Source organism: Nilaparvata lugens, chromosome 13 (assembly GCF_014356525.2).
Source record: "Nilaparvata lugens isolate BPH chromosome 13, ASM1435652v1, whole genome shotgun sequence".
Lineage (NCBI taxonomy): Eukaryota > Metazoa > Arthropoda > Insecta > Hemiptera > Delphacidae > Nilaparvata > Nilaparvata lugens.
Genome location: NC_052516.1, coordinates 1,903,131 through 1,925,233, shown reverse-complemented (window position 1 = coordinate 1,925,233; position 22,103 = coordinate 1,903,131). Strand labels below are relative to the sequence as shown.

The following is a 22,103-nucleotide window of genomic DNA, read 5'->3' as shown; positions in this document are numbered from 1 at the left end:
ATCCGATGCTGACGTCACGATTGGGCGATATGGCAGTAGATGTTGGCTTCATCGACTTTCAGTATGAATATACAATGAGCCGTGTCTATTCTATAACTGGTCTGAGTTAGCTCTGGTTTAAACACCTTATAGAGCTACTTAGGCTAGCTTCACACGCTTTCGGTTTCATTCGGTTCGGTTCGGTTCGGCTCGTTACCGAAAACGAATGAGGCTTTCATACATGTCAGGTTTTAATTCGTACGGTTCTAATTAGGTATTTTCTTCTCAAACACAGCTGTGTTTGGATTTTCACAGTTCATACTGGTATATTTCAATATAACAGTTGGTGTTAAATTGTAAGATGCTATTTCTTGAACAACAAAATTTTAAAGTTAATTAAAAATTTGAATTATTTTAATAGTTTCTTTTTGATTATGTTAATTTTGGAAGTTCAGAGAGATTATTTTTTTAATTGAAAATTTGTTCCTTGTTTTGACACATGGTGTAAAAACCTTCATCTCTTCTCTCCATTGATGAAATCATGTAATATTCGTCGAAAAAAAAAATTCTCCCTAAGTTTTAATTTATATCTGTCATATTTCTTTAGCAAACTATTCATTGATAAAAACATGTTCCTGTGAACTAACAGAAATGAATTGACCATATATGATGTTGACTTGGAAAATTTTGAAACAGATAAGCACGATATCAGGTTAAAATAAGAACAAAAAAGGCAAGCGTGTGTAAAAGACTTTGTTTTTTCCTGTTTCCCTAGCAACGAATTCAAATATAATGAAACCTATTCGTGTCGAGGGGGCGTTCGGTGCTATGCGGTTGCTATTCGGTACCGAATTCAAACCGAATCATCGTTTCACACTTATCGGAATTTGCCGAAAACGAAACGAACCGAACCGAACCGAGAGTGTGTGAAAGAAGCCTCTCGCTAGCATCGAATTGAAACCTGATGGAATTTATTAGAGTCAAGTGGGCGTTCGGTTCTATGCGGTTTCTATTCGGTACCGAATTCAAACCGAATCATCGTTTCACACTAGGGATGTCAATCCCGGGACTGATTTCCAATCCCGGTATTTCGGGATTATCCAATATCAATCCCGGGATCCCGGGACTGATCCCGGGATTGGCAAAAATCAGTTTAATGCATTTTTAACCAATTGTTCCTCCTCAATTACATGTTCAGTAACAGTGTGTGGAGATGAAGAAGGGCCCATTAAAGAAGGAGAGGCTATTCTTAAAATAAAAAAAATACTTGGGAATAATAATTATTAAAATTGAACATTCTATTTCTATAAATATTTTCAAGATTATAGGGGTAACTATTTTATTCCATGTCCTACCTTAAATTTGCTGTAACCTAGATGATAGTGAGAACTGAGGAAAGCAAGATAACTCATCAGAGTCTTTTTTATGTAGACAAAAGCATTTCTATCCTATATCAGGACGGGATAGAGCTCACACTTTAATTACTTCAAATACTGTGAAGTAAATTAATATAACTTGAATTAATAATATTAATAATAAAATAGAATACTTTTTGTAAGACCATAACGCCATACCGACCAAACAATGCGAAAGCTGAACCACTACACTACTAAATGAAATTTCGTAGAGCCAACTATAATATTTACTTCAACAAGATATTCTACTTATGATAGAGAAAGAGAAGAAGAGAAGAATAATTAGACAGAGAGTGAATCGTTAGTGCTTTTTTATTTCTGATTTCTGAAGTCTTTTCAAACTTCGGAATGCATTTCAAGGAAATGCCATCAGCACTATTGCAAATATTGCGCCGTCTAGACTGGTAATTGTGGTGCTGTGTAAACAGAAACAAATGTAGAGGCATAACAACCAATCAACAACCATTCTGCCAATTATGCGAACTAATAATGCGAATTCTATTAAGCCAGTAAAGAGTAGTCTACAGTATACAATCATTATTATATATATGCAACTGTAGACTGTGCCTGTAAAATAAATTAGTCAAACACTTAGAACAATAAATTAGAAACTCATATTCATCACCATAAATAAATTCCATATTGAATTGTTTTTGGAAAAATATGATTCACAATTTCAGGTTTTCAATCCCGAAAATCCCGGGATTGACGCTGATAAGTCCCGGGATTGTTAGGTATCAAAAATGGACCGGGATCCCGGGATTCGGGATCCCGGGATCCCGGAATTGACATCCCTATTTCACACTTATCGGAATTCGCCGAAAACGAATCGAAAATGAAACGAACCGAATGAGTGTGAAACTAGCCTTATAGACAGAGAAAGTATAAACGGAAAGTTACTGGCGGCTAATTATTCTCTTTATTCACTTTCCAACTTTTTCTGTCTCTATGAAAATTGATGGATAGTGGCGTATGAAGAATAACTGGATTCCAGTAACTTTCCCCCTACTGATATCCCAATTATAAGCTGAACGTTTGTTCCACGTACAACAAAAGTAGGTGAACCTTGCAGAATCACAATAAAATGCTGGGTGAATTCGACTGGAATATGAGAGGGATGAGTCTGTAAGGTACACGTCTAAAGGAATAACACATAAAATTTAGAACCAGATTGCATTAAGAGTAGTGAAAAACATATAATTCTAGATCAGCGAAACAATAAATTTCAGTTGAACAGTCTAGAACAGAAATTAGAATAGTCTAGAAAGTAGAATAGTCTAAAAAGAAACTAGAACAGTCTAGAATAGAAACATTCAGTGTAACACTCAAAAAATAGCACAAAATATTCAATGTAATACTTCTTCAATTTTTTATCTCCAGGTTTACACTAGGACATAATTGATAATCCCTCAATATTGAACATCAACTACTCACTTATATTATGTAACACTACATGAAATATCAAAAACAATATTATTTTCAGCGCAAGAATACTTTTTCAGCTTCGAAACAACAAATAATACAGCACTCATCAGCAAAACACAATAACAATATATACATTTGAAACAGAAATTAATAATAATATAATACTAAACACATTTGATTAGAAAGTATAGATGTAAGGCATGCACGTATCGTATTCTACTGCAGATATGATAGAGCTTAAAAGCAGTACCTATTATTATAACGATTAGAATATGATGACAGTATGAACAGTAAGAATTTTTTGAAACTGATTATTTTAAAAATAAAGTAATGTATGATTCAAGTTGTTGCTCTCAAGGTAAGGGATAGAATCAAGGTATAATACACAGTGGAAAATATATGCAAGTTAAAAATAATGGAGAATATGAATATAAAGTAGATGAAATTTAAAGAGAATAGATGACTGGAGAAATGGAGAAGAGAAAAAAGATTAGTTGTAATTGAAAAATTTCAAGAAATATGGAGAGTTATTTCCATAGATTACTGTCAGTATGTAGTTCAAAGCTGAACATTATACTCTAGAGAGAAATACAATTGGAAAGAAGTGATATTGTTATAAGAAAGAAAGAAGAAGCTCTAAACAAAAATTTCGATTTTTTCTAATTGGAAGAAACAACACATCTTCTCATCGTGGTTCAATCAAGTTTGATTGGTATTCTTCCTTGTATAAGTTGTTTATCTGTATATCTCTATCAATTCCAATGTTATTTGAATTCAGAACTACTTTTGAGGAATCAATTTTATGATTAAAAATTAATAATTATTTATAACTTGGCACAGCATTGTACTACACATTGACAGCACATTTGCACCTAGAAAGCCACACATTTTTAACATTGAGCACAATACTGCACAAGATACGATACATTTTTGAAATTAAACAATAAAATATGTATATTATCACTTATTAGCACAATAACTAATTAGATCCAGCCAATACTGCAACAGAAGGAACGCCAATAAACAAGTTATATTAGTCTAGTAATAATGATTGCATTACTTACATTACACAATATAATATATATTACACGACATGAATATAAAAATACATAGTCTTAGAAATTATATTATAAATATTTGAACCAAGTTGATGACCAATATTGGTTGCGCAATTTAAGGGATTGGTTCAAGTGAACCTCAAATGAACTTTTCAAGTCAGCTGTAAGCAGGGTGAAAATTGCCATCATGATAGCCAACCTCCGCCATGGAGACGGCACATGAAGAAGAGAAGATGACCAATTCAAAATTTGACTTAAAGGAACTTCAACTTATATGATTAGTATTTCAATGAACATTGAATAATATTGTATCGAAATCACAAAATAATAGAGCTTCAATTTCAACCAAGATATTGTTTGGTATGATTATTAAGGAGGAGTAAACCTGCTATTTCTCTTCTGAAGGAATATTTATTCACATTTTGGTTCAATTGTTGAAACGAATACAGTAATTACCTCATTTCGGACTTTTAAATTATTATATAAATTTGGGAGAGAAATAGTACAAGGAGTATCCTTAGTTTTTCTCTCCCATTCAGTGTTTCTTGTAAAAATTAGAATAATAAAATAAAATGAATAAATAAATAAGATAAATTTAGAGTAATCACATCTACATTCATATGATAGTTGATCTATATGAGCCATGATTCATTGATTTATGAGTTTCCTAATTTGTCAACACTGTCTGCGTATGACCATAGAGAAACGATAGCATAAATAGATATCCCATGGTATAGGACGTTTATGTCGCAACTTTTACTGTTATCCCAAGCTGATAGTTCACGTAGTTCTTTCCTATGCAGCTATCTGACGCTGGTAGTCACTCAAATTGTGCTGTTCATACACTATCACCCCAACAAAACAGTAAAAATTTACAATAATCGACAGTAATCGGCTTGAGATAACAGTAAAAGTTGCGACATAAATTCCCTATACCATGGGATATCTTCTTACGCTATTATTTCTCTATGGTATGACTCAACCTGATATGCTGAAAACTCACAATTATGCAAATTCGAGTTTGAATAATTCGAATTTGTTAATTTTACTAATTTGCAAGATTGTGATTAGGGCAAATCTGGCAAGTTCACTTGAAGAAAATTCAGGCCTCTTTATCGGATGGGAAAAGCTGTTATGCGTTAATCTGCTAACTTGAAAATACCTCTCCTGAAATATTATGCAGAATGATTTATCAGCCAGTGCTCAGTATTTATACTAAGCATAGGCCCGGTTGCACAACAGCCGGTTAAATTTGTACCGTGATTAATTTCACGAGAACCAATCAGAGAAGGCCTTCTTGATAAGACGGCTTCTCTGATTGGCTGTCGTGGAATTAATCACGATTAAAATTTAACCGGCTGTTGTGCAACCGGCACATAGAGTTTCAGTATTTAAGAGCTCTTATAATAATTTCATAAAATCATTGCGTTATAGCACAGATTTGGGACAATAGTCTGTGTCTATTTATAGTTTATGGTTCATGGGCGCGAAGGAAACTCAATCATGTTTTTGTAGAAAAATATTTTATATTCAACAAACTCACACATTGAGAGACGTCCTAGCAGAAGTCCTATATAGCTCTCATTGGATATTCGAATAAATTATAATTGGTATTTTTTAAAATGTATGAATTCGGGGCTTCTTTCTTGTATTTATAAAATAGAATTATAGTACCCTTTAAAATTAATGAAACAATAATAAAAATTGTAATGTAACAACTAGTTTCAGAGAACACACCATCGTAAGGTTATAATCATAATACAATATTATAACATTGGAGGAAAAACTAGGCTGAGCCTGTACTATTTCTCTCCAAAAATTTTGATAAAATGTTAATGTTGTCCAAAAGTTAAGGTTATAAATCACACACTGCTTCGTCACTTGATTTTCGGTCCAGGAATGTTGATTTAAAATTTTGAATTTTGAAGGTTGATTTTATACTCTGAATGAATCACAGAATGTATCACAATAAATTAAAAACTTTAGAAATATTGCACTTATTTGAAAAATTTGAATTTTTAAAGAAATAAATTTGCTATAACCTGACGATGGTGTGATCACCGAAACTAGTAGCTACATTACAATCTGTATTATTGTTTTATTATTTTTAAAGGGTAGGGCCACTATAATTCTATTTCATGAATATTAAAAGTATGAATATAATTATTGGGTTATTCTCTCTCATGAGCTTGTAATACGTAGTCTATTTGGAGTATAGCTTAGCTTGTATGGTTCTTTTAGTACTCATCAATCGTCTATCAAAACAACCGCTTTCATTGGATGTTTGAAATAGACATTATTAGAATTCTCTCTCATGAGTTTCATAATGAGTATTTTATTTGAAGTAATTATTATTAAACGAAAATCCCAATTAAATGCTGTAAATCACCCCGATGACTTCTGCTACTACAAATATTGACAACAGGGTAAACAGAATTTAATTGGGATTCTCGTTTAATAATAATTATTCATTAACTAGCATTTGAACAAATGCAACTTCCAATTAATTTCCATCTGTTATTCGAAGTACCTTAAGCTTATACCTGTTATTAATCTGTTATTGAGTACCTTAATTGAATAAAAACACAAATATGTTGTCAAATTCTTCACAGTTTTATTCGGTACAGGTTTCCCCTGCGCTCAGGTTTTCAATCTTTCAGGGACTTTCCGTATTTAATAATAATACAATTTTTCTTTTACTTATATTGTTAATTGTCAATTTATGTAATTATACATTCATGTATGCATTGTATGAAGGAAAATAAAATAAATAAACGGTACACGACCATGGTTTCGTGACCACACCGGTCATATTTTCAAGTTGACTCAATCAACTTCATAGTGTGGTCAAACCATGGTCGTGTACCGTCAACACTACGAAATTGACCACACTACGAAGAAAATGTCAACTTGAAAATGTGACCGGTGTGGTCACGAAACCATGGTCGTGTACCGAATAAAACTGTGTAGAATTTGACAACATATTTGTGTTTTTATTCAATTAGGGAACGGTTCTACAATATTGACAATGACTCGAATTTTGAAGTACCTTACTCGGCTTGTATAAATCTTAAAGTAGCCTACCATCAATCTACTATCAAAAAACAACCAATCACTATTGACCAATCATTATCAATCAATCACAATCATTATCAATCAAACCCAATCAATCACTTAATGATCGACTGACCTTTAGGCGTGGGTGACTGCCGCCACGTGTGGGCACCTCCGCTAGTTCGTTTGACGCCGATAGGGCGCGACACTATCAGCTCCACCTGTGGCTCTTGTTTGGATTCAGCTATGATGTCACATACCTCCTGGTAGCTCTTGCCCTGTAGTGAGCGACCGTTCCACTCTATCACCTCGTCTCCTGCGAACGAAAACAAAATCAGAAATCAGATTGGAAGTCACTTCTCAAGAAAAGGAAAACTTATTCAAAAACTACAAGTAGTTCTGTGAACAGTTTAGACCTCACGCAGTATTCTCATCCACAAGTACCTGATTGAAACTATAGACCATAGAGGAACAATAGCGTGAGTAGATATCCCATGGTATAGGGAGTTTATGTCGTAACTTTTACTGTTATCTCAAGCCGATTACTATCGATTACTGTCGATTTTCACTGTTTTGTTGGGGTGAGAGTGTATGAACGGCACAATATGAGAGACTACCAGTGTCACACAGCTTCAAGGAAAAGAACTATGTGGACTATCGGCTTGAGATAACAGTAAAAGTTATGACATAAACTCCCTATACCATGGGATATCTACTTACGATATTGTTTCTCTATGCTATAGACCTTATGGAAATACAGCAATAGACTGGCTTCTCCACATATCTGTGTAATCACTTGTCAGCTGATTTATGATGAATAATTCTATAGTCTGATTTTTACTCTAATATTGGCGTATGGAGGAGGCTCCTTTTTCCTTTTATATTATCCTTGAAATGCAAAATTTCCAAAAACCTTTTATATACGTCGACGCGCAATTAAAAAAGGAACATAACTGTCAAATTTCATGAAAATCTATTACTGCGTTTCGCGTAAATGCGCAACATATAAACATTCAATCATTTAAATATTTAAACATTTAAGATAAATGCCAAACCGTCGACTTGATTCTTGGACCACACTTCGCTCGGTCAATTATAGTCTTTGCATGGAACCTTAGGCTAGGCTCACACCAGTTAGTCAAGACAAGACAAAACATGATCAGACAAGTTTAGTCACAAATATACTTCACATTGTTGTTTGTGACGCAACTCACACTGATTATACTCCGTTCAAATTAACTTCAGACTTGGGATGGACTTGCGCAGCAGAGAAGGCACACAGCGGAAGGGATACAACGGCGGCTATGTTGCCGTTGCGTACCGGCCAGCGTTTTCCAATAATTTCCAGTGAGTATTCAAGCGCTCATGTTAAACTTAAAAAGTTTCCTCTTTGCAATCACAGACTCGACTGACTCTATTCGACAAATTGACAACTACGCTTCCACCTATGACTCAATCCATCACTGCAATTGGCTGATCTCCCTCCATTTCTCTGCGCTGCAAATTCCTCCAAGTCTGAAGAAGATTTGCACGGAGTATAGTCATTGCAATTAGAATGTCTTCATAAGCAACTATGTGAAGTATTGTGACTAAACGTGACTAGTCTTGTCTTGACTAACCGGTGTACGCCAAGCCTTAGATTGAAGCATTGCGTTATGGAGTATCATACTGCCAAATTCCACCGAAGCCAGAAAGACAGTGAGATAGTTATTGTGTGAGGGAAAAAAAGAAATAGAGTAGTAGTCCTTCTCTATAGAATCAGCATGGAAACGGCAACAGTGTGCTCCTATTTTTCTATTAAGATAACATTAGGCCCCGTGCTGCAAACTAAGGTTTGCATGAACTATAGCTTGATTGTTATAGTCTGTGTAAAATAAGTTGAGACTTGGCCCTCCATCCGAAGAAATTACAAGGTTGCCAATTCGTGTAAAATTGCAACTTTCTCAAATTTCCAATTCATGGTCAGAATTTGATGTAGAATATCATCCCCGATATCCTAGTAGTGCTAAAAAAATTTCAGGGTTGAAGGATTAAAAAGAAATTTAACTTTTATGATGAAATTTGAAATTTCAAAAAACATCGCGAAGATTTGTTTTTCTTTTGAATATCACTTCTCTCAGAATCATGGGGCGTCGTAATGCGTAATAATTTTATATCAACTTAATGGGAAGAGTGTCTCCTTTCTATTAATGTATGGATCATTTTTATCCGACCTATAGTTATTTTTTAATAAATTAATGATCATATTCGTCAATGTCGAGACATTTCGAGCAAAAAACATGAAATTTTCGGCATGCTGGTAACTTTTTTGTTTCGAATGATAAGTGGGTGGTGAAAGCGAGAAGTTTCTCCAACCCGGAGGACTCGCTCGAACTGCAGCTGATATTCTGTCAGCTGTTCTAGCTGATATCTTAGCTAGTTCAAGAATAGTTATCAGCTGAGAAATATAGTTCAGGAATAGTTAAATTGGGAGAGATGATTTTGTTGGTCAACGAACTCGATCTGTACAGTAGTTCAAAGAATATGTGTTGAAAATAGAAAGTTGATTGATTGAAGTATTCGAGAGTCATCGTCAAACATACAAGCAAACAAACTGACAAAGATTCTATAGTAAGAACTCTTTACGCACGTTCAAATCTTGTGAGATTTACTTCATTCTTTCAGAATTTTATATCGAGATAGTTCTCAAAAACAAAGACTGGGATTTTCCCCATTATTAATTTAGCAAGTTGATATTTATATGATCTCGCACAAGAGAAGAAGAATCCATGGGGAACGAATATTCTAAAATACTGGGGCTGAGTGCCGGTTGCACAGAAGCCGATTAAATTTCAATCGTGATTAATCCCATGAGAATTAATCAGAGAAGGCCTTTTTAAGGCTTTCAGAGTGGATCGTCTTATCAAAAAGGCCTTCTCTGATTGGTTATAGTGAAATTAATCAAGCTTAAAATTTAACCGGTTTTTGTGCAACCTAAGAGTTTCATTTGCTGAGTCATGTCAAGTAATCAGACTTAACTTCTTTGAACTACGATTTTTGTGGAAGAGTATTATTCAAACTTTGGAATATAACTCAAGAAAAGTCAAATACTATTATCTTATAAATAACCTTGATATGTGTGGAAAAGTAGAGTAAACTTCAACCTTAACCTCGAACCTTAAACATTAGACCTCAATCCCCAACCCCAAAGAACAGCAAACCTTAAACCTTAACTCACCTGCCCTCAACTGTCCTTGAACATCAGCTGTACTCCCCTTCTTGACCTTCTGGATGATGGCCCCCCGCCTTGCTCCTCCCTCCAACAGTTGACCTCCAAAGACCTTGAGACCCAAGATGGCCGTGCTACTGCTACTGCTGCTCGAACCAAGATGGCGTCCACCGCCATCTTGTGAGGGCGCTTTTTTCAAAATCATGTGACCGTGCATACGGGAGCCATCTGGTAGCACCTGCCATGATAACGGGTTCTGGTGTGGACAGAAAATGCAAGGTCAGCGATTTTTCAAAAAAGTAACAGTGAGCAAAATAGAGAATATATGTGCCTACGTAATAAGGAGAGCAACTGAGTGATAAAAACGCAAAGGTAACTGGAGAAACCAAATATTATTGTATAATGAAACTCTGGAATATTTCCTAATAATATCACGAGTTTATCGAAAAGTTACATACATTTTCCAACCTCTATGGTGGAATCTTCAGTTCCATAGATGTTGAAACATGTAGATAACTTTTCAATAAACTCTTGATATTATTAGATAAAACTCTAGTGTTTCATTATGGATAAATATCACATCTCATCAAAAACCGTATCAATTATCGTATATTTTGCCAGTAACTTTATTTTTTAAACAACTTTTAATTTATTGAGAAAGTAAATAAATTTAATAGCGTCACTTCTATGATTCAATAATATAATTGTTCTTTGTATGTGAGCAGCTCAATTGTTGTAGTTAGGTTCATTATATACATATAGTGAGTGATAATTAAATGACTACAGTGTTGCTAATTCTCTGTTACCACAGCCTTTCATAGTAGATAGTATGGTGAGATTCAAGTTATCCCTGTATATCTGATCTAATACTGGTTGCTGAGTCTAGTTCATAATGATCAACTCTGTTTTAAATATATTCTTTATTGAAATTGAAATTTTTTATTGATTGATATAATAAGTATACATCATAATATAAATGATAGGGAGAGGAAAAATAAGGTAACCTTGTGCTATTCCTCTCCCCAATTTAGATATGGTTACACATAGTCCGAAATAGGTTAAGTCTTGTAGCTCTTCACTTCGCAAAATTTTCAGACCACTAATATGTTCACAAAGTAAATTTTCAAATTTAGATGCTTCAAAACAAAAAATAGAACAGATATTTCACATTATTATCACTTGAATAGAGAAGATTCTTATATTAAAGAAATAATTTTGATAAAGAACCGAAAAAACAAACTTAATTCTAGAAGCACAGCTGTATATGAGATTCTATACCTCAAGAAACTATATTTTTTCATGATTAAACAATAATAATCAATCATCATAGTTGAGATGAATCATCAGATAGATACAGTTGCTGAGTCTAGTTGATAATGATCAACTCTGCTTCAAAAATATTCTATTCCTCAAGAAACTATATTTTCTCATGATTAAATAATAATAATCAATTTTCATCAGTCTGTTGAGATGTATTATCCGATAGATAGTTCATTATATTACTCAATAGCCAACAAACAATCTGGCAACAGTGTGGAGGTAGAAAGGGTAGCCTGAAGCTATCTGTCTCATGATGGACAATGACAGTAAACCAATGTAAATCAGATTTGTTTTTTTGAATGTATTTGATTGTTATTTTTATTTTAATTTTTTGAATAAAGAATAAAAAAAAGGTGCTGGCTTAACAACTCGAATCTCACGTTTCTATCACTACACTATGAAAATCAACATCATTCAATTTTTTATGAGAGAGCAACAGAAGTTTACATCGCATTCCTATCACTCAGTTGCTTTCTGTGTGTAGGCAGCTCGAAAGGGGTACGGTGTCCAAGGGGTTGATAGAGGTATAGGTCAGGGGTTAATTGTAATTGTACGGATCCTTCTCAAAGTAGAGGAATGTGAACTATATTTCGTTCATCTCTGCTCTCAGTGAGCGAATAGACTACATTTGATTTCCAAGTCAATATCAATCTGTGTTTAATAAAGTGAATGATATCTAAATTGAAGTTGATGATGATTTTCATGACTGAACTCTTCTCTGTCGTAGTTCAATTTGATTTGAGGGAATTGATTATTCTAATTTAAGGGCAGAACTAGAACACCGTACCTTAGCAGAGCTTAGACTACTATATACAGAAACGGAATGCATACTGGATGTTCAATTATTAATCTAAGATGGATCAATGATATTGTCGAAAAATAATCATGAATTTACAGATGCAAAAAAATTTGATTTTTTAGATAAAAAGATATTGGAGTTTGTTGAGAAGGCAAGGCATTACAACTTTCAAATTAAATAATATTTTGTATTCATATTTTTGTGAAAATTTAGGAATTTATTATAAAAAGATGTAGGCTATACCAGAGACTTGTTTTCCACCTACTATTGATTTTATTGCATTCTTCAAACTTTCTGCAGTAGAAAGAGATAGAGAAACTACTACGGTAACTGAATGAATGGGACAACTTGGCAACTGATTCATGATACTTTCTCAGTAATTGATTCTCTAGCATTCATTTTCCTTATCCGTTTTCATCTTTTTTCTATCGCAATGATCCTCTCTATAATTATTATCAAATGAGAACTATTGACCTCATACTTATACTTTATGAGAGTTCATTTTATAGTTGAATTCGTTTACTGTTGCATGGAGCTCTATTATTCAAGTTATCATTCAATTGGTGGGAAGCTTTCTATAATTTTTCTTTCAGAGCTATATTTTCCAGCTGGATGTAGCTCTGGATCCCTAGATCTCTTGTAACTTGAACCAGATATTGTACCGGGATATTTCATGAACCCTTTGTCCAACTATGATACCTTCATGTATTCTTAACGGTAATTCGTTGTATCCGATTACATGACCACCCCATGTACCTATGCGACATTGATTCACGCACTTTGAGTTTGCTACTTTATCGATTCTGTCCACTTTTCTAATAGTCCAGTCAATATAGACATAAAAAAGGGGGTGTGCTTGCAATTTATATTGTAGTTCTGACTTTTTAATATATCATTTGGGTACATAAGAGATGTCCAGAACCAATTTCTTCATGCAAAATTTCCTTGTGCTAGATACAGGTTGGCCCAAAAACCTTGTATTTTCGGCTCATTTTCCAGTTTTCAGCTATTTCTGCCAAATCTCATAATCGGACAGAAAAATTTGCTCTCGCCTTTTTTCTAGATTATGAAATTCTGAATAAAATGAAATCATTCGGAACTCTCTATCTTCAATGAGTACTGAGTTATGATTTTTTAAAAATGAGTGAAATTTGAAGAAAAAATAAATTTTGATGAATTTTAGTTTTTGATCAACAATATCTTCCGATTGTTACCATTTAGATGTATAATTCAAAATCCCTCTGGGCGTATTTTTGTTCTCTACAATCTGAGATCAGGCAGAACGCTCTATCCCATACAGATTTCCAGGTACACCTGACAACAATGCTCCTTGTATTGTGAAAAACAACTAATTTTCAGCTTCAACCATCATCTCCAACTACATAGTCTTCACATTGATATTTCGCACAGTGACATAAGTTCATAAGTTTATATTCTATGAGAATCACCCGTTAGATTCACTTCATTTCAGTATTTCCTAGTGTAGAGGCGCGCTTAAGGACACCTCAAGGATCAAAATTTCAAACACTCTTAACTTCTGACACAGAATTTTATAATCTAGAAAAAAGGTGAGAGCAATTTTTTCTGTCCGATTACGAGATTTGGCAGAAATAGCTGAAAACTAGAAAATGAGCTGAAAATACGGTACGAGGTTTTTGGGCTACTCTGTATCTAGCACAAGGAAATTTTGCATGAAGAAATTGGTTCTGGACTTCTCTTATGTACCCAAATAATATATTAAAAAATCAGAACTACAATATAAATTGCATGCACAAATGTATATAGTGACTGGTCTATAAGGCTATTGATCATACATTATTGATATTGTAACTTATAAATATATTTTAAATGCTGGGTTGCACGAATCGTCTTGATAATCGTTATTGCATAATCCTTAATCAAATTATTGAAGTTTACAATACGGTGAAATGATAATGTTGAGTTATAACAACCTGAATCTTTAATTTCACTTTCCATTACGAACTGCTTTTTAATGATCACTTCCCAATACTAAAGCTACAGAAAAGCAGTCTAATTTTTATCTGAGTAGAAGTGAATAGCTGCTAATCATAAAAATCAGACTGCTATGTTGTAACTGAAGTATTGAAAACTGAATTAGTTCTTGTAACAAGTTCAATCACTTTTATTAAACTCATTAGAATTGTCCTTATCAAGCATCAAAGATGGACTCACTTTTTGCAACCCAGCCTCGATGTATAGAACCTCATTTCATTGTAAATTTATGAGTCGTAAATGCCTCATCTTACTGCAAATTCATAAGTCATATATCCCTTATCTTACTGTAAATTCATAAGTCATAATATATACCTTATCTTACTGTAAATTCATGTCATAATATATACCTTATCTTACTGTAAATTCATAAGTCATATATACCTCATGATATTGTAAATTCATAAGTCATATATACCTTATATTACTGTAAATTCATAAGTCATATATACCTCATGATATTGTAAATTCATAAGTCATATATACCTTATCTTACTGTAAATTCATAAGTCCTAGATACCGAGCAACAATATTAATCTTCAGATAAACATAAATATTTAAACACAATAATATGCAAGGTTAGGGTACAAAAATACATGCGTCACTCAATGTAGCTTAAAATAGTGAAATTCACTCCAGCATTGAATGTGAAGCAGTGATGCTATTAATGAGAAATGTCCACAGTTTTAAATAAATGTATCCAACTAAAGTGAGGTCCACGTTATAATGTGAAGAAAGATAGTAGAACATCGTTGATTCTTTGTCTTGCCACTGCCTTCTATAGAGGACACCTGATACTGATTTTATTTTTGATGTGATATCTATTTATTTATTCAGTCATGTAAACAATTATTACACTTATGAGAGAAGGCACAACAGGCTCATTCCTAAAACTGTCCCTTCTCAAATTTTCACTGTTCATTCTCGTTTAACCTTCCGGTAGTCACGCCCCACTCAATCCCACGAGCAGTCGCGTGTTGTACTTTTTACAACATCCAATTTGTCAAGTGTTATGTACTCTGTTTACTGTCAAAACATATCAATTGATTGTATAATTACCTTTTCCATCTTCTTAGACTATTTTACGCCTGTGAACATTTGAATGATTACCATTCCATAGCCCAATAAGAAACATCAAGCAATGCCATCAATTCTGTGTTATTGGTTCGTTTACAGTCCCCGTATACAGTCTTTCCCTATCGTATGCACTGTCGCGACTAAATGGCAAATAGAGACTGAACCATTGCTCGGTTGATACTGCAACTCAGTGGAGTGATGGGGGGAAAGTTTTGGAATGCATAGGTGACTCATTCAATGACACCACACCATTCAATAGTTCTGTGCAGTAAAAAACCTGACACTGTTGTACTTTTTACAACAGCGCAACGCGCCGGAAGGTTAAAATAATCAATCATATTTTAATCGTCAAGAAGACGTCTCTCAAGACATTCCCACAATTGATATCGAATATTTTGTTAATTAGTTATATTTCTACATTGTTAAGAACCGATCTGACAACGTTGTGGAGCTGGGAAAGGATAGGGCTATACTTAAAAGCACAATCAATTATATTTTTCAATAATTCCATAATCAAATTCATGATTAATTATTCTACATTGTTAAAAGACGATCTAGCAGCAGAGCAAAGCGAGAAAGAGATAACGCTATCCGCTTTGTCGAAGGATAAACAAGGATAGCAACACATCCATCAATCAAATACTTCCATTACAACGTGGACCTCACTATAATATAGTAGTGATCTAGCTAATATAATACAGTAGCCCATGCAAAACACATACTACAGATAAACAAAGTAGGAAGCAACAAACAGATAGAAAGCTTTACATGCAAGCACAAAGAGAAATGTGATAAAGATGGTGGAAAGTTGTGAGAAAGGAGTGAAAGGAATGAGCGATAACGTGAGGTGTGAAGGTAGAATTCTTGATGAAGAAGGAGAAGATGAAAAGTGAATCAATAAAAAATGCACCTCACTTACGTTGTATCACTTCGGAGTATCGATGAATTGTAAATATAGTAGATTTCAAGTAATTTATTTTTTTTCTTATAGTACACAGTAGGATGAGAATATTAATATTTTTGAATAAGTTATCCCGTTCAATTTGTGAATGCACTCAAGGCTGTCTTATTGCAGATATTGAGATACAATTTGTTTCCATGAATCATAATTCTACGATGTAAGGAGCATCAGTTGGAAATTTCCTCTTGAAAATTGTCTCACAATATCTTTTTCATATGACAAATTTTTTCTGAAGAGATGAAAGTTCTAGAACAATACATCATAATGTGAAATCTCACTTTCTCCTCGAATATTCATGAAATTATACTGCTTATAAATAATATTATTATCACTCAGGAACTAAAGTCTGGGCTACTGTGAACATTAATTTATTACTCCTATCACACTGTAATAAACACTTATAACTTTAGTACTCCAAATCTATTGTAGACCTCCATTCATTCATTTTCCCAAATTCCTGCTATGAAAAATCTGAAACTATCTAGTACTGTATAGTTATCTCTCAATATTTCTCTAAAAATATTATCTCTCGAATGAAACTTCTTCATTTTCGTAACTGGTAGTGAACATTGAATATTGAACATTGAAATTGACACAATAACTCATCAAATCGGACAAGATTTTGAAGACGAATGTCAGAGAGAACTGGAGGCATTCTCTTATCAAGAAAGGATCACCGCCGATGACAAAGCTAATAATACAAAATCAACTTGCAGGCTACTGGACCGCAATTTACTTTTCCTACAGTTACGTTGAAAAGTGGCCATTGCTGCACTGATTACAGAACGCAAAGAATCACTTTTCCGCTCTAGTGCGGGAAAAATTTTTCTGCACTCCAGATTTGCAACATGGCACCGCAAAATACTTAGTAGGTTATATGGAGCAACAGTGCAGCAAAATCAAAATGAAGTTGGTAACAGTGACTGCTGTGGCTGCTATAGTGAGCAGAGGTGCAACCAAGCACAACGCGCTAATTATTATTCATTATATATTATAACCAAGGACAACGAGGACTTTAGGATTTTAGGATTAAGGTTTTTATCAATAATAAAATTACACAGAAAAACATTTGATGCATTTCAGGCATTTTACCCATAATTACACACTTTTCATATTCAATGGAACTGTAGGAAAAACTTAATGTGAAATACGTGCGCAAAGTTCCTCTGCTGCACTCAACAAACCATTCCGCCCTCGCCTACGGCTCGGGCGAAAACGTTTCTTTCGGTGCAGCAAACTGTCACTTTGCGCACTAGTTGCACAAATAACTATTTAATTGTTCAAGAAAACATAGGAAATGATCGTTCATGGGTTCTACCTCAAGGAATCAGGAAAGAAGGGGAAACACTACGAGAAACGGCTGAGCGAGTTTTAAAGGAGAAATGGGGAAGTGATATTGAAGCATTATTTTACGGAAATGCTCCCGTTGGTTTCTATAAATACAGTTATAAATACAGTATACAGTCTCCAACCCAATTACAGTTTTTATCACTTCTGCACAACACTTATCTGCATTGAACTATTTCAGCATAACTCAAACTTTTGAGAGATTATGAAATCCATATCACTGATAAAATAAGTCAATAAGTTTGAATTATATCACAACTCTACTACCAAGTTCATAATTCAATGTTTAACTCTAGTTTTAACTGAATTTTATCCGTGAATCATCATACTAAAACTATCCTCAAGTATTCTGTATCATTAAGACTCACAAATTGGAACCCTTATCAACTAACACTGCCATTTTGGAGAAGAGAGAGATTTATCACTTGTTTCCCTGTTCGAAGAGGAACGTCTTAGAATATATCTGTAGTGTACTCAAACATTTTTGAGACAGAAGATATTTTTTATAACTTGTTTCACTGTAGAAAATTCACTAGTAATACAATTCGAGAAAACTAATCAAATAATCAAAATATAAAAAAGCTTGTAACAAACTTCACTTGCAATCTAGTCCGAAGAACAAGGGATCTCGATTTGGAAGTTAAATAATTATCTGAGATTAAACAGGTTGAAGTAGAGTTTAACTAGTAGTTGTTAGGGGTAAAGTCAACTAGGAACTGATCCGTGTAATAATGAAATGATGCAAAGGGGCTGGCCACCCCTATCATTGTTGTAATACGGCAATAATAAGAATAAATTGGAGGGAGGTTGGATGTGATTGGAGGAGGGAGAACAATAGGAGAGGATGAGGAGGAGGAGGAGGAGGAGGAGGAGGTAGTGAAGGGAAATAAGGAGTGAGGAGACGAGGAAGGGGCGGAGAAGGTGAAGTAGGAGAGGATGGAGGAGGAAAGAGATGAGGGAGAGGAGGTTGTGTATCTCATGAGGAGTAGATTGATAAGGAGTAGGAATAGAAGAAGGAGGAGTGGTTGGAGGAGGAGAGAGATAAGAGAAAGAAAGTGATGGTGTATAATGAGGAGGAAATCGAGAAGAAGCAGGATAAGGTCTAGAAGAAGGGGAATGTGGTGATGGGAGTTATGGTGGGAAAAGGAAAGAGGGGGAGAGTCATGTCGGAGAAGAGAGAGAGAGAGAGAGAGTTATTATGGAGCTGAAGAGAGAGAGAGAGTTATGGAGCTGAAGAGAGACAGAAGGGAGTATATGAGAGAGAGCGAGGGTAGTCGTAGGAGAAGAGTGGAAAAATGATCAGAGGTTGTAGAAGAAACGGAGAGAGAAGAATAAAAGAAGAGGAAAGAAGAAGATATCAAACGAAATCAGGAAGGAAAGAATAAGAAAATTGGGAAGAGATAATAGTTTGAAAAGTACAGTAGAAGATGGAGAGGAGAAGATTGAAATGAGAATATGAAGGTGGAAGAAGAAAATAGCATTAAGAATTGGGACAGAAAGACTGAAACTATGTAAACAGGACGTAGAAAAAATGAGAAACAATGTTGATTATGAGAGAAAAGAGAAGAATAGTAGAATGATAATAAAAAGGAAAAGAGGGGGGATTGGTAGATGAGTAAAGATTATGAAAAGTAGACGAGAAAAATTAGAATGGATGAAAAAAGGGAAGCTATAAAATTATTGGGAGATGAAACAAGAGAAAGAAGAGGATTGAGGGAGAGAAGATATGAATGTGAGAAGATGTGCAAGAGAATGAAGTGTTAAAAAAGAGAGCATTATGAGATCTACAAGAGAAAACAAAGACAGAGGAAAAATAGAAAAGAGACTAGAGAAGTACTAGAACTACAAAACTGAGCTGAAGGCAAAATACTACAAGAAATAAATCTGAATACAAGAAAACTTTCAAAAATTAATGAATGTTGTCCATGCCGGAGAAAGAGATAGAATATTACGATAGGATAAGAAGATGAGGGAGAAGAATAATAGAAGGAAAGCCAAAACAGATTGGAGCAGGAAAAAGGAGATAAGATGTGGAAGGCTTGTGGGGAGGGACAGAGTGGAAGAGAGAGAATGAAAGAAAGAGAGTGAGAGAGAGAGTGAGTGGGTGGGAGTGAGTGGGATGGTGTGAGAGAGAATGTTTTCCTGGCAAACTCTCAAGATCTTCTCTCTATATCTCCAGCGCATTGCAGTCTATACACACTACAGTATGTGTATTTGTGTATATTATGTACTTTCCACATGTGTATCTACTTTGTATACAAATTTATCTACTTATTATACATAAGTATATTATGTATGATACAATTCCAGCTTGCATCCCATGTAGTTGCAAGTATATAATGTATTTGGCACTTGTAAAATACAAACTATTGTAAATGATTTATTCATCTTTGTAGGCTTCAGCTGAGACCATTGAACTCATTTGAAATAGAATTATTTATTTTTATCTAAGTTACTGAGTTGAGAAGTTTCAAGTTGTTAGTAGATACGTTGTCAGTTGAAAGATGATAAGTTATAAGTTTGCTGATGAATTAGATAACCGTGTTCAGTCTTTAATTGTTCCCATTATAATAGTTATTAGTATAACAGTTTTATTTTTATCTGTTTTTCAATATCTATAAAAGCAAGACGATTTTCAGAATATTAGTGATTAGTAACATTAATATTACTGATAGTATTATCATTGATAAATTTACTATTGTTCAAGCTACTTGAAATAATGTGTTTAATATCCTACTTGAAAACCATGCTAATCTAAGTTCTACTTCTAATTTTGCCACTACTTGAAGCATTCTAGCATATATTTTCAATGTGTTTTCTAATATTTACAAAGTCCACTACGTTATTTCAAATTTAAAGCCCGATGTGGTTTTTATTGTAACGATGTAATTGAAATTTTACATTCTTTTATAGAATATCTTCATACTTATTTGTGATTTATCATGAGGTTATAAGTAATACTCTTTGTGCCAGTTGCACAACAGCTGGTTAAATTTTAACCGTGATTAATTCCTTGAGAACCAATCAGAGATGCCGTCTTTTCAAAAACGCCTTCTTTGATTAGTTCTCGTGAAACTAATCACGGTTAAAATTTAACCGGCTGTTGTGCAACCGGGGCCTTTGTAATCACTTTAGATACTTCAGTTTACGTGAGTACTGTTTAGTTATACTATTTATTTCAACTTGCAATACGCTTTATAATAAAATACAATGAACAAATGTAAAATGTAAAGTAAAAGTATTATTAGGGATTTTATTATTATGCTGTTCTTGTGATTTAAACTTTCCTAGACTTTGATCCACACTTAGCTTTTCATAAATTTGGTGTCTGTAACTTTATTTTGGTGTATTCCTATTATAATTCTCATGATAAATAAGAGTGATTCATGAATTCTCTGGAATTCATGAATTGACATGAATGTCAATGTGAATTGACATTCATGAATTCTCATGAATCACTCAAATTTTATAAATTTGCTGTCTGTAACCATATTTTGATGTATTCCTATTATAATTCTCATGATAAATAAGAGCAGAACATTCTCTGTACAATCCAAATATCATATCCTACTCAATTTTAATGCTATGCAAAGCTTCTTGGCAACATTCTGATCATAGAGTTTGCCCTTCTTAAATCCTCAAAACTATTATCTTATTTATAGGCTAAAATTATATACTTATCATGTTATTCATATCAGTTCCATCATATAAAACACTAATACATGGATATGAAAGTCATTATGAGCTTTTATTCTATTCGAACTGTATGAGAAATGCCTGATTAAACTCTAAATCAAGATGCAATCGAGAGTATAATCTCAAACAACAAAATTATACACCTGATATACTTGACTAAACTTGATGTATCTCGTGCATATCAAGAGGTATTTTGTATGTACATTGATACTTGTTGTAAAGTTTAGAGTTTTTTAGTCGAAATTATTGGTTTTCGATGTTATATTTTTTAATGTCTTCAATGAATAACCGAAACATTATTAATATCATAATGAAATCTTCCAGCTTCATGACAGCCCTGTAGTTACTTCTCATAATTATGACCTCTTACTTTTCACTGTCTCTCTCTACTGTCGATAATTTAATCTATCTCTTGAAAACTGAAATAGTATCCTGTCTCAATCAAGTCTTTTCTAGAGGTTTCTTCCAGGCCCACTTCCAGCAATGCATCACAAAGCTTCTACCGATTAAGTTGATATCAGTCTCGGACAACCTTTCATAGCCAACTATCCAATCATATTTCTTATACTACCACTATCTATAATCAATCTAGATTAGACTATGATTAAACTATGATGCATCAATGCAAAGGCAAAGCCTCACTCCACTTTAATGACATACCCTAGATAACTTGTACACCTAAAAGCTATTGTTTTACAAATTCTATCAATAAACTCAGTTCTACCAAAGTTTCATCCATTAAAATGTGAAC

At 33.9% G+C, this 22,103-nt stretch overlaps 1 protein-coding gene across 5 annotated transcripts in view; it reads right to left on the bottom strand.

Annotated features, from left to right (window-relative positions):
• The window catches only part of LOC111046749 (regulating synaptic membrane exocytosis protein 2), a 167,519-nt gene that overhangs the window by 72,058 nt on the left and 73,358 nt on the right, over positions 1-22,103 (bottom strand). For all 5 annotated transcript variants that reach the window (XM_039439563.1, XM_039439560.1, XM_039439562.1 and 2 more), the window contains exons 6-7: positions 10,149-10,395; positions 7,068-7,247 (exon numbers count right to left, since the gene is read on the bottom strand). In XM_039439563.1, the coding sequence (XP_039295497.1) occupies positions 7,068-7,247; positions 10,149-10,395 (427 nt within the window). The remainder of the gene's footprint in view (positions 1-7,067; positions 7,248-10,148; positions 10,396-22,103) is intronic.